The following is a 13,653-nucleotide window of genomic DNA, read 5'->3' on the forward strand; positions in this document are numbered from 1 at the left end:
GTTTTCGATGAGTGTATAGATCACTTTTAATAATTACAGTTTGCCACTTGTAGTTTATACGGAATTGGAGTTCAGAATTTAGCTTAAAACACAATTAGCATAGTAATTAATAATTATATTAAAATATAGGTATCAGGATAATCATATACTTTTTCTTAGCATTTAAAAGTATTTGTTATACAAATTTTTTGTTCATAATTGGGTGAAGTAGAAAATGGATGTTAAGCTTCATCATATCACTTTAATATTTATACAATATCACAGCTCTGTCCCTAACAGAACAGTTCTGTCAGAATCTCCTTTAAGGACCCATGTCAAGGAAGGGTGGGGGCAGGATCTCTAGGTGACTAATAGTCTGTATGACTAAAATACCAGACAAGATTTTTCAGATCCTAGGGTGTTTGCAGATAAAGGAAATAAAACCACATGAATACCCAGTCTGTTGGAATAAAATGGGTGTTGCTTTTCTCTCCAAACCCTCTTGAAAGAAGCTGGTGGAAATTAATGTCCACAATGACCAACCTGTAGGTCATTTTTTTTTGTAGTGCACCCAGGAAAGAGCAAATGTTGACCACAGATGGCACTCAGGTATTTTAGTTGCAGGAACCAAATGGGCAAAAACAAAATGTAATTGTGTTTCGATATAAGTTCTTAAATGGTGACTGACTAGCAAAAAGAAAATTTTATAGCATATAAAATGTGTATTTTGATACTTTTAAGGTATCTTATAAATAACAGATTGTTTTAGTTTGAGTTTTCTGATTTCATTAAACACTTAATGTACTAGTCATTTTTTGAACTTTATTCTGAAATGGAATTGTTTGATTTTATATCTTACACCACATTGTTGTTGTTGTTTTTAATTCCAAGACTTTACTGTGACCAGTTTGAATTTTTTTGCTGTTGGTTGAGTGGTTGGTTGCTGTCTAATTGTGAAGGGAAAAAGTAGTGAAGCGTATTAACCTAAAAGAGACTTGAGATTTTAAGAAGGGGTAACCTTTAGGGCCTAAAACTAACTTCTGGGTCAAACAGTGAACTAGCTAAAACTTGAACGCTGGATTTACTCATCAGGACTTTTTAGAGCAAGCATGTTAATGTGTGGTTTAGCAAAATTTATTTTGTTTGTATTGGCTTTTAGAGTCTTGATCAATTTAATATCCACTATGCATCTCCTCTGTATGTCCAGTGCTGAGGGTCCCCACCCCAGAGGAATGGATGGTTTAGTGGGAGACCCACACAGGGGCCCTGGTGCAGGAGGGGCACAGGAAGAGCTGACTCTGGGCAGGTGCTAGGACAGAGAGCAGGGGCTGATGTAATCATGATGCTGGGAAGGGAGGGGGCAACACTGAGGCTTACCGCTGACTCAGGGTGCATTTAGAGAAGAAGGGTCTTCCGCACAGAGGTAAGATCACCAGCCCAAGGTCACTCAGCCTGTAAGTGGTAGGGCCAGAGTCCAAACCAAGGCAGTTAAACAAACCAAGGCAGTTGTTTTGTTTTGTTTGGAATCTTTTAAAAAAAAAATTTTTTTGTTTTATTTTAAAAATAGAAATTTTGGCTGTTTGTAGAACCTTTTGCCACAGGATTATAATAGCGGGTTTTTCCCCAGTGTCTTGTCAACGTCCGTGCGTTTCAGTGGCCTCTGGTATATGACAGTTTTTGTGCCTAGGGTTCATTTCTTCATTCATTTTACAAATATTTGTCAAGTCGCTACCACCACGTGCCAAGCAGGTACCTAATTCGGAATATGAAGCAAGCCCTGTGGCCCAGCTTTCAGAGTTTACAGTCCCCTGGGTGGTGGGGCAGTCAAGTGAACAAATCAATCAATACGACCACTACACTGATGAGTAGTCCCAGTCGGTCTGATATTTATCTCCTATTACATAGTCTAGAGTTTGCAGTTAATATAGTGAATTAGCATATCCTAAAAAGTCCAAGTGTGACAGGAACATGTTGCTGAAAAGTCTAAACTTTTCTGTCTGTAGAAGGAGAAGGCGTCACCTGGAGGAACTTGATGGCTGTAAATTTAGCTTGATGACTTAAATCCTGTACTTCCAGGGCTGTCCGAGAGAAGGGTCTGCGATGGTGGGAATGTTCTCTGTGCTGTCCACTACAGTGGCCCCTGGTCACATGTGACTGTTGAGCCCTTCAAATGTGGCTACTGCAACTGAGAAACTGAATTTTTAATTTTACTTCATTTTAGTTATTTTAAATTTAAATAGACATGTGTCTAGTGGCTGCTGCATTGGACAGCACAGTTCTAGACTGGGATCGAGAGACTTTTTCAGAAAAGGCTGGAAAGTAAATATTTTTGGCTGAGAAAGCAGCCATAGATAGGCATGACTGTGTTCCAGTAAAGCTTTCTTTACAAAAACAGGTGGCTGGCCAGATTTGGCCCGTGGGACATAGTTTGCCCACCCCTGTTCTAGACTATTCCTTGAATTGTAATTGCCTGTTAAGTATAGTAAAATATATTTCACTTCCAGAGCCAGGTTTAAGGCAAGAATAGCCAAGCCAAAAAAGATGTTAATGGCCAGAGAGGAAGAGAGCGACCTCCATCCTGTGCCAGCTGGCTTTTACTCTGGCCTCAAGCAAGTTGTTAACTGCTCCGATCTTGTGGTCGGTTGGTGAGTCCTGTCTCTGAAAGACTGAGGAGTAACCTCGGCCTGGTGGGGAGCTGGAGAGCAAACTATTCTCTGTGTAAACCCATTTTTCCTGGGGAATGGAAGTCTGATTATAGAAGAGTTTGTTTTCTCACAAGTATTCCTGAGTCACCAATTCAATGAAAGTCTTTACCTTTCCAAAAAAATTTAGAAAAGAACGAGCAGGGGGCAGTGTAGGGTGTCAAACCCGAAGGCTTCCTTTCCCGCTGCAGCCCGTCTGATGACTTAACCAGCGCTGCTAAGCACACCTGTGCACATGCACGCGCACTTGCACGCGGGTTCCCAGGTGTGGGACACTCCTGCGTGATTAAAGTCAGTGAATGTTGTGAGGATGGATGCCTAGCACTGTCCTCATTCCCAGAACTAGGAAGGAAAAATGTCATTGACGACCAAAAACAAAGACCCCTCAAGAGATCAAACCAGTGATTCTTTCTCTCCGAATAGCGTATCAGTCCAACTCAAGGTGTTTGCTCACTAACATCTGTGTGTTGTGTAGCTGTCACTGTCTATGAGGTGGCTTTTTAGAAGTACACCTTTAAAGCTACCTGGAATAAGCCTGTGTGAAGTTGTTTTCTCTTGTCATTCCTGCCAGTGAGGAAGGAAACCAGAGTAACAAATAACTCTCTGGGGGGTGCATGTCTGTGTTAAAGCCTGCACAACTTTTGTTAATTAGTCTTCCCGGAACTGATCATGACTCCTGCCTTGCAGCAAAAGCTAAACTCCTAGAATTTTTTCATTAAAAGATGTTAATTGTGTGGAAGAATGAGACAAAAGTAAAGAAGCAAGGTTAGTAGTCAAGAAAAGGGTGTGTGTTTTTGAATCTAGGAAAGGACCGTGTCTTCGAAGGCACAGAGGTTTGGGGTACACCCTACTCCATTTCCACACATCAGGTAGCACTGCAGGGTGGTTCTCCTCCTATCCGACGGTGACCTGCCAGATGTGATGCGCTTTTGTGAACACTGCCCGACTTGTTCCTCCCAGCATTCCTGCCCGGGAGGTCGGCCGGACGCATCCTAGTCACTCCTCCCCAAGGTTACCAGGCTGTAAGGCCAAGTCCAGGGCCTCTGCCCCTGTGTCAGCTACATGTCCCCAAGCCGCTGCTGGTGGCCGTCCCAGAAGGAAAGGCAGCCACATATGTCATCTTCTGGTATTATCTTTTTGACCTTTTTTGGAGACCCAGCTAAAGCTGGCCTGCAGTCTTTGGGGAGGCTCTGGATTTCCAGGTGATAAGATGAGACAAAGCACCCTTCTGTCAGCCCAGCTCCTGGCCATGCAGAGCGTCCCAGACCAGAGGCCGGAGCAAGGGGCCGGTGCAGGCAAGACGTCTGTCACCCACATCTGCTTCCAGACAAGGCCCACCTCACCTCCTCTTCCCTGTCAGATGGGAAAAGTACCACCAAGGATGCGGAGAACTCCAAAACTGGGGTAGTTTCTCTCACTAATGTACTCAAGGAAAAATCTTTCTTATTAATCTTGGAAAGACGTGGCTAAAGTGCACAAGGACAAACTACTACAGCAAGAAAAATCTGGTTTTGTTTCAGGCCCTTGAATTATTCATAAATCAAAAACCCCTCTAGTTAAAAAGAAAAGCTAAAGAGATATAACAGTCAAATACAGTGAGTGAATCTGTATCAGATCTTTGTTCTAAAAACAAACCAAAGTAAAATCAAGCCTGCAGAAGACATTGGCCGAGTGCAGAGCGATATGGGACGCTATGGAATTACTATTAGTTTTAAAGGGATTGTGATTTGTAGGCACTGTCCTCGTTCTTAGGAATTGCAGACGGAGGTATTTAGGGGTGACGTATCATGATCTCTGCAACTTATTTCAAATAACAAAGAGAAAAATAAATGTAAAGCAAATATGCTAATATGTGAACAATTGGTGAATCTGGGGAAGTGGGTATACAGGTGTACACGTTGAATACAAGTATTCAGCTTCTGTGTAGGTTTAAACTTTTCCATAATGTTTGAGAGAAATGTCTTTAAAATGTTCTGCTTTAGAAAAAATGTGCAAAGGACATGTAATTACTTAGAAATTGTTTCCTAAATAGTGAGCAGTGGTCTTTTATATTCAAGTTTTGGCTTTTCCTGTGTTTTTCCTTTTACTCCATTGCTGACAAATTAGTGGCCAGTGAAATAATCAGGCGGGGGCTTGGTCACCCCGGGTGGGGTGAGGTTGAGACCCTGTAGCCCAGTGCCTTATTGGTGGCCTCCTGCAGCCAGCACTTGTTGCTAACTTGTAGTGGCTGCACAGACAGCTGCACCATCTTACCGAACGGTGTTTTTGGGACATACACCTTTTTTTGATGTTTATTGGCATTTTTATTGGACTTTTAAAGCATAACAGTTTACGGCACGCTCTTAGGTAAAAAGCAAGGTTCCCTCTGAACTTGAGAGGCAGGGTGCTTAGTGGTTAAGGGCGGGGGGTCTGAAGCCACAAGGCTGGGGTCAGATCCCTGCTCCCACCCCACCACTGGTTAGCTGAGCAGTCTTGGGCAGGCTAACTCACTTCTCTGCTTGGAAATGGGAATGAAATGGGGATAAAAGGACCTACCTCTCTGTATTTTTATGAGGGTTAGTTAAATGAGTGCATACACATAAAACGCTTAAAATGGTGCCGGAGTGTTGTAAGACTATGGGAAGTGTTAGTGGTTGCTGTGGTTATCGTCTCTTTTCTAGGTCACTGTGGTAATTCAGAGCCCAGCATCTTAACCACAACTTATTTTATTTTTCCGCTGCTGTATTACCTGTATTTGTTCATCTTGAAGCTTATCTGTCTCTGTCTCTGTCTGCTCTCTCCCTCTGCCATTTACCAAGCCTCTCTCCTTGCAATTTGCTTGTCATTTCACCACCTGGAAGAAATCAGTATCATTGATGATCCTGGAGTGTGCACTGTGTTCTGCTTGTAGACTGTGTGTAAAATTACCTAGTAAGGTGATCCAAAGTCTCTCTAGTCAGAGTGTACTTACTGACCCCCTTTCAGACTTTTCACTCTCAGGGATCTAGTCTGTTAATAAGAAATCAGCATTTAATACATTCCTCTCCTCACCCCATTTTTAACTCTTTTGAAGAAAAGTGTTTTAGCGTAAGATTCATAAGGAATTCTACTTTTAGAAGTTAGAGATTTTATCTGTGATTAGTCCCACATAGGGTGACTTCACTTGTCATTTCCCCTTAGTTGTATTTAAATGCAGATGTTGCTTTCTGATGCTTTAGCAACTGGACTTCCAAAAGTTTACTGTCAGATTGTCAAATCCCATTACATTAAACTCCTGAATTCCTTTTTTGTGTTGGGATTTTTAAATGAAGAGATTATTTGGTGGGACTTCCCCGGCGGTCCAGTGGTTAAGGCTCTGCGCTTCCAGTGCAGGGGGCACGGGTTTGATCCCTGGTCAGGGAACTAAGCTCCCACATGCTGCACGGTGTGGCCAAAAAAAAAGATAGTATTTGAACTAAGTGGGATCCAGACTATAACCTTATACCTTATTGCTTCCAGTTTTAATATTGTGATATTTTTAATAGAGCTTGAGCTGTTTCACCTGTTTGATTAGGTTTTTCAGTCTCTGCTTTGTCGTTGATGTGTGTGAACTTAGTGTATTACATTTGGATTTTTATCTGCTGGTTGTGTTATTCACCAGCAATGTGTTCTAATTATGGTATTTTGACTTATAAAGTTATGAAAATAGTAATGTTTCACTCTAGGGAGCAAGCCTAGTTTTCCTAAATTGCTGGTCCTTTATTCCTGGTAGACTTCAAGGAGGAAGAAATGGGGCGGGGGTGGTCTGTGTATGTTTGCATTTGTAGATCATTTTGATACATATACAACTAGAAGTTGTTTTTTTCACCTTCAGGTAGTAGGCCAGGCTTCTCTAGGGGTGGTATATGATAACCTTGTTTTCACAACTCTGAAGCTGTGACGATATCCTCAGCATTTCCATAGGGCAGTGTTTGTAGGTGCGGTCATTGGGCCCCTGGAGTCCCTGAGATACTTCCAAGGGATCTGCAAGGTCAAAACTGTCTTTCCAAGACTGCGAAGGCCTTTTTTGCCTCTTTCACCGTGTGGTCGTTCGCCCTGATGGTGCAAAGGCAGTGGTGGGTAGAACAGCTCCTTGCTTGGAGTGCGCATTGGTGTCCAGCTAGAAACCAGCGTGTGCTCCACCACGCCACACCAGTCGGACCTAAGACTATCCTTGATGAAGCATGAAATGTTAGGGTTAGTAAATCTCAGCCCTTGCAAACACACCTTTTAATAACATTTTGTGGATGATGTGCAGAGTTCACACAGAGCCCTCGGGCACACTGCAGTGTGCTGGCAGCCTCTAGGAACACTGCACAGTCGTGTGAGTTGCAGACTGAGCTAGCCACTTTCTTCAGGAACATCATTTTTATTCAATACTTGAAAGAACAAACGACAGAAAGATTGGGTTAGTAAGACCTGAATATTTGACGTTTGCTTTCTCGAAAAGGAATGAAGGAAGCCTGTCAATTCAGGGGAAACAGCAGTGACACTATTTGTTGCCCATGATAAAACTCAGACTTGCAAGCAAAAATTTGAATTTTGGAAAACTTGTATCCGCCAGCGTGAACCTGGCAGCTCCTGGTGCCGACGGCTCCTGGTGATACTAACAAACAGGGCTTCTTGATGTGAACGGTGGAAGATCTGCATGACTGCATGCCATCACATTCAGTGATGCTGCAAACATGCATGGGCAGGAGACACATTGAAATTGCAGGACACATCTCAGGGTTTGAGGCCACTGAAACATCCATCAATATGGTTCCAGATTCCATGGTGCAACTAATCTTTAAGAAACTACCACTTATTGAATGTTAGCATAGACTCAAAGAAGAATATCGACAATTTTTTTTAAAAGCCATTGAAATACCTCCCGTTTTCAACTAAACATGTCTGTGAAGGCTGGGCTTCTTTTCATATACTTCAAGCAAAATACCATATCAAACAGATTGAATACAGAAGCAGAAATGCAGGTCTACCTGTCTTTTAAGCAAGGCTTTAAAGAAATAGGCAGAAATGTAAAACAGTGTCATTCTTCCTGCTGTTTTTTTAATGAAGTTATCCTCAAAATGATATTTATGTTAGCACGAAATGAGTCCATTCCTCTCATCTTAAATGAATTAATAAGTAAATGTTTTAAACATTCTCTAATCTGGTCATTATCAGTAGGTAGAACCCACGTGACCTAAGCTCTTCAGGGTCCTCCAGACTTTTTTAGAGGACATGATCCTGACACCAAAAAAACTGAAGACCCTTGGCCTAGGAGAGCTCTCTAGCATGAGCGGGATGTGACCCTGACCCTGTTTTTTACCAAGCCTCTGTATTTTTTCTCTTCCTACCTCAAAAAAAAACTTCCCAGATTAACTAGTCAGCTAGTAATGTAAACAGGTCTCTCAGGCCACAGTGGGAGGTGATAACTCCACCCAGCGTGTGGGCAGTGGAGTCACCCCAGGACCCGGGGCCTCTCTTTTGGCCTTAGTCAGCTTCCATTTATCTTTTTTAAAAAATCCATATGTGAATATAGCCACTCTGAAAATTTTTTTTAATTACGAATAAAACTAAAATTCTCCCTAGCTTTATCCCCAGAATCAGTCTCCTACCTTTCCTGGCATCTCAGAGCAAATTGTTTGGAGTTTGCTGTATATCATTCCACATCTCTGTCTGCGTGTGCGTATTTTCACATTAAATAATGTAAATATGGATTTATTTATTCACTGAAAGTATACAGTATTTTTTTTTTCCTTTTTTTTTTTTTTGACACGCAGTGTTCCCGGACCAGGGATTGAATCCAGGCCCTCGGCAGTGAAAGCACAGAGTCCTAACCACTGGACCGCCAGGGAATTCCCTGGTTTTCTATTTCTTAAGAAAAAAAGTTGACATGATAGCAGTTTTAGAAAACTAAACTTCTCACAAGGTCTTAGCATCTTGATAGCTTTCTAAAATAATTGCTGATGTTCAGAGCTAGTGTTACGTTATATTATCCTGAATTTGTACTATGTATACATACATTACATAAACTCTTAAGTGTGGTCTTCCGCGTCTTACTGCTAATTTGCTTTAAACTCTCTTGGTGGACATCTGGGAGGAGGCAGGAGCTAGAGGAGCACCTGCCCTGTGCCTGGGCCATCCCAGGGACCATCGCAGACACTTAATGCCCACAGCCGGATGGGAAAGAAGCTCTGTGCTCGTTCTACAGACATCAAAAACGAATGTCCACGAGCAGACCTGACCAGATAGTGAGCGACAAGGCCTGAAGAAACCGTGTACTGTTTGACTAGAACTTGGACCACTTCTGCCACACCAAGCTGCAGGACATGTGGACAGTTCTGTGTGCTTGAGGCCTGGTCCCGGGGAGACATCTCACTTGAGAGAACATGGATGACCCTTCTTGCCTGCTGTTTAGAATATTTTACTAGATGTTGAAAACATTGGGATTTTGTCAATTTAGCGACCCCCCCCCCTTCCCAAATTAGATCTAATCGTACCAGAATCGAGCTAGCGGACTCAAGGCGAAGGCCTAACGGTGTCGCTTACCGGGTCACTGGTGTCCTTGACTGTCTCCATACCTTCCTGAGTCTGCGAATGCATTATATTTTAAAATGCGTTTGATTAAATTACTTATTTTCAAGGGAATTGAAAGAAAGGAGCTTAGATTCAAATCCCAGCCTGCTGTCCCTGAGGACAAAAGTACAGGATAAGAATGAGCAGATTCCTCCTTTTCTCTTATCCTTCGTTAAGAGAAATGCTATGCTGGTAGAAAACCTGAGTGACTGTCCAATGAGTGAGGGTTTTTTTTAAGACTTTAATAAATTCAGATACTTTTTTTCTTTGCAATAAAGCCACAAATGACATTATATTGAAGAGGTGTTATTAATCTTAAACAAAGGTTAACTTAAGTTTACACTTTAAGCCAAAGTTAAACTTGTGATGCCCTGAAATGTTTTGCTTGTCTTCTTCCTCTCTGCCTACTTCTTCCCCTTAAGCACTCCTTTCGTATTTTGTCTCATTTATTCCCCAGAGGAGGCCATCGGATATTTAAACTGCCCTTTTCCAGGGCATGCGGGCTTTCTTGGGCTGGCTGCTCTTATTCAGGTAGCGCCGCGTCAGTGCACATGCGGTCTGCATTTTTCACTTCTAAGTGCTGTGCGTCAGTTCAGTGTAAACTTTCAAAATTTTAACCTTGAATCTTTGTGTTCAATTTGGTATGCGTTGCAATCATCAGCATCCAATTAAATAAACGTAGACTGCCCTGCCTACGTAGACTAGGAAAATATCTTTTGGGGGGTATGCGTGTGCATATGCACGCACATGTGTTTCTGTAAAGCCAAATACCAACTCATAAAAAACTAGTTCAGTCTCCAGTCTTGTTGTTTAGTATATAGGCTTAATCCTTTGCTTATTTGAGCCTTTCCTCTATTTTAAAAAAGGAGGAGAGCCTTTAAGTGAAATGTAAGCTAAACTTGGAGCCCCTAAAATAATCTTTAAAACTGTACATCATGTTAAAAATACAAAGGGGAGTTTAAGAAGCATATTTGGTAAAGTGTTCTTCGTCAGGAAACAGGGACTTATCAGCCAGTTAATAGCCTTGACTGTGACATCCAAAGTAACTGAAACACGCTGCCCAGGTAAATATTTATACCAGTTAGGAGTGTGCAGAAATGAGGCACAGCAGCCCAAGAGCCAATGCAGCTCAGGCGCCTGCCATCCCTGTGTGCTCCCTTGCATACTGTCTGGTACACCAAGCATTACCGTAATGCATTTCTTCCAGAGTTTTTCAAAATTGTGTGGCCTTAAGAGAGATTGTTTAGGAAGACCGGTTTCCTCGGAGCAGTTTGGTCCTCCCCGTCTGCAGCATGGCCGAATAGCCAAAGGAGGGTGGAGACGCTTGTTTGTCATTAGCACCCAGGAACCTTTTTCATCTTCAGACCTCCTTGCAGGTGTTCATTAACCATCCTATTTCCTATGAGACAGCAAACAGGTATTATTAGTCCTATTTTTACGGCTGTGGAAGCCAAAGCAGAGAGGTTCCCGGACTTGCCTAAGGTCAGAAGGAAGAGCTCTTGGGTTTTCTGACTCACAACTCTGGGCTCACACCTCTCTGGATGTGCACAGGGCTGCTCTCACAGGCTCCTTTATCACAGAGATCTAGCCACGCAGTACTTTCTGCTCTCAGTTTTTCACAGCGGTGTAGAGTGCAGTGCAGCTGAAACCAGGTTAGTTGATCTTATGGTGTCATCCAGAAAAACAGGAGATGCAGATTCTGGGCCATGAAGGTAAGGCTGTACCTTGGGGGTTTGTGGGTGTGGATGAAATTAAGTCAGTGGGGCCTAAAAGTGCACCCACTTGCCCCTTAGCGTAGCCTGGAAACTCCCGTTGAAGAAACATGGACTCGGGGACTGCTTTCCACTTCGTTTAAGGAACTTGTACATCCTGAAAGATTTACATTGAAGCTGCAATTTCAGCATAGCTAATGAGTATTTCAGTGCTGAACATAAACTTAGTACTGGTAAAGATTCCTCATGAGTAATTCTTTGAATTTAGAACAAAGTGAGATATATTCTATTGGTAGTAATAGAATTTGGAGCTTTTGGGCTGTAAGGAGGAGAGACATTCTTTATCTGAAAACTGGCTGTTTTAGTTTAGGCATTTGTCCGGGGGGAGACAGTAGTAAAGACGACTACTTCTTGATGATGTATACAACTGAGGGGATGTTTACATTGTAGTTTATAAAAAGCCTGTGAACTCATGTTCCTGATTTTCATAAAGCCCTACGATACTCCGTGTGTGTGCTCTTGTTGACTTCAGTGTTGGTAGCATAGCCGCGCTGCATCCTTTGTTGTGCCACGTAAGGTTAAAAGTAAGACCAAAATTTTTAGTTAACTGAGTTTGCTTCAAAGGGAAGGAAAACTTTATGGAATATACCTAACAGAAAGGAGAACAAAATTTAGCTTTGACCTTTTGCCTTACGGCCACCTAAAGCTTTGTCTCATTCCCTTGACAAATATTTGTAAATCACCACCTTGGTGGTTGGCACTGTGCTGGGCGCTGAAGGTGATGTCTGTGCACCTTCAGACTGGCACCAAGGAGGAGGGAGCGGGCCTGGGGGCGGGGGCAGGCCTCCCAAGAGAAGTAATACTTGATAAGCTCACTGGTGGTCCCCGGTTCAGCGCACTGGGGAGTGTGTTGTGAATGGAGTGTGGCAATGTGGTGAGAGAAATGCTGGGAAAGGGTTTATGTCAAGTAAGTAGCGTCTCTTTGTGGACTGATGAGTGGAGTACGCGTCAGCGAGCAGTGGATGAGGAGGCCACTGCAGAGTGTGCCGCCCCCGCTGGTCCTCGCGCAGGGAGGGAGGGCCAGGCTACTTCTGTTACGGCTCCACGGTGAACCTCAAAGACAGGCGGGAAACTAAAAGTGATACCTTTGTTGGGGGGACGCCAGGGTTTTCACCGTGCGTGTGTGTGTGTGCGTGCGCGCGTGTGTGTTTGAACCCCGTAAACATAATACCTATGCAAAAACGTAAAAGAGAGGCAGAGCATTAAGAGTAGAGAGCATATGTGATTATTGATCTTCACGGTCAGAATCAGAGGGTACTGTCTTTCTATGTTTCTGTGCTGTGCTCTTAGTTAACTGGCTAGAACACAGTATGGAAAGGCCACGATCATGGATTTGGATTTGAGACGTGACCAGAGGTTACCTTTGCCGGTCCTTGCCCAGCCTGTTTACGTGCACACCCTCACTCGTGAGGGCAGCAGAGCATGGAATGCAGGAGGATCGGGCAACTCAGTCACCCTCCACACCCCAACCAGGGCCTCACTCAGATCATCTGGTTCTGATTGAACTGACCTTTCATTGTTGTGTTTCATTTTGTTGAATGAACCAGTTTTGCTGTGCTTCAGGTATTGTCACTCTGCGGTCAGCCCTCTTTCTTTCTTGTGTGTGAATGGTAAGGCTGCCAAAGCCAGATCTGCTGCAGACCCGAATTTCAGCGTCGTCTTCAGCAGAGTGTGTTTTCAGAAATTTCCAGGGCAGGAGGGGGAATTTAAGAAGGAAGTTGGGGAAGGTGAGGCCGAATGGCTTTGGGTTTCCTGGTGGCACAAGTGGAGGCCTCTGCAGAAGGTTGAGGGGCAGCGGTGACCTGGGACGTGTGAAGGGTGAGAGGGAGCTGACCGGACTGGTGAAGTGTGCTGCGGCCTGCAGGGCGCAGTCAAAGGTGGCAATCGTGATCATGATCCCTTAGTAGAGATATGCTTTGCAAACACTTTTTCCAAGTCTGTGGGTTGTCTTTTCACTTTCTTGATGGTACTGTTTGCAGCAAAAGAGTTTTTAACTTGGATGAAGTCCAGTTTATCTAATTTGTCTTTTGTTGCTTGTGTTTTTTGGTCTCTTATTTAAGAAATCATTGCCTAATCCAAAGATTTGCTATGTTTTCTTCTAAGGGTTTTATCATCTTATCTTAGCTCTTACATTTGGTCTCTGATCTATTTTGAGTTAGTTTTTGTATATGCTGTTAGGTAAGGGTCCACCTTTATTCTTTTGAATGTGGCTATTCAGTTTTCCCAGCACCATTTGTTGAAAAGACTGTTCTTTCCCCATTGAATGGACTTGGCGTGCTTGTTGAAAATCAATGGACCGTAAATGTGAGGGTTTATTTCTGGACTCTATTCTGTTCCATTGGTCTGTATGTCTGTACCACAGTCTTGATTACTGTAGCTTCATTGGAAGTTTTAAAATCAGGAAGGGGGAGTCCTCCAGCTTTGTTCTTCTTTTTCAAAATTGTTTTGTGTTCAGGATTCCTTGCATTTGCATGTAAATTTTAGGACAGTTTGTCAGCGCTCCTGGCCTCTCTCAGTAGCCTTGTCTGGGCTAGAATCGGTTAGATCAGGACAGTGCAGTTCACACTCTGCCTGGCAGTTCCTCTGACAGAGGGAGAACCGGCTGTTGTTGGAAGTCTGGGGCCATGGGCCTGATATGGTCT

The 13,653-nt window shown here is 43.2% G+C and overlaps 1 protein-coding gene across 15 annotated transcripts in view; it reads left to right on the plus strand.

Moving 5' to 3' along the window:
- Positions 1-13,653, plus strand: part of PPP2R5C (protein phosphatase 2 regulatory subunit B'gamma) — a 131,895-nt gene that overhangs the window by 38,391 nt on the left and 79,851 nt on the right. The window contains exon 2 of one of the 15 annotated variants that reach the window (XM_033420405.2): positions 2,484-2,624. The exons of 13 other annotated variants lie outside the window; for them this stretch is intronic. Coding sequence is in view for 1 of the 2 variants with exons in the window: in XM_033420401.2 (XP_033276292.1) it covers positions 10,930-10,951 (22 nt within the window). In the remaining variant the exon portion in view is untranslated. Of the gene's footprint in view, positions 1-2,483; positions 2,625-10,926; positions 10,952-13,653 lie in introns of those variants that run through there. One more of the 15 variants, XM_033420401.2, reaches the window with a different exon arrangement.

The sequence above is a fragment of the Orcinus orca genome, chromosome 2 (genome assembly GCF_937001465.1).
Source record: "Orcinus orca chromosome 2, mOrcOrc1.1, whole genome shotgun sequence".
In the NCBI taxonomy this organism is placed as follows: domain Eukaryota; kingdom Metazoa; phylum Chordata; class Mammalia; order Artiodactyla; family Delphinidae; genus Orcinus; species Orcinus orca.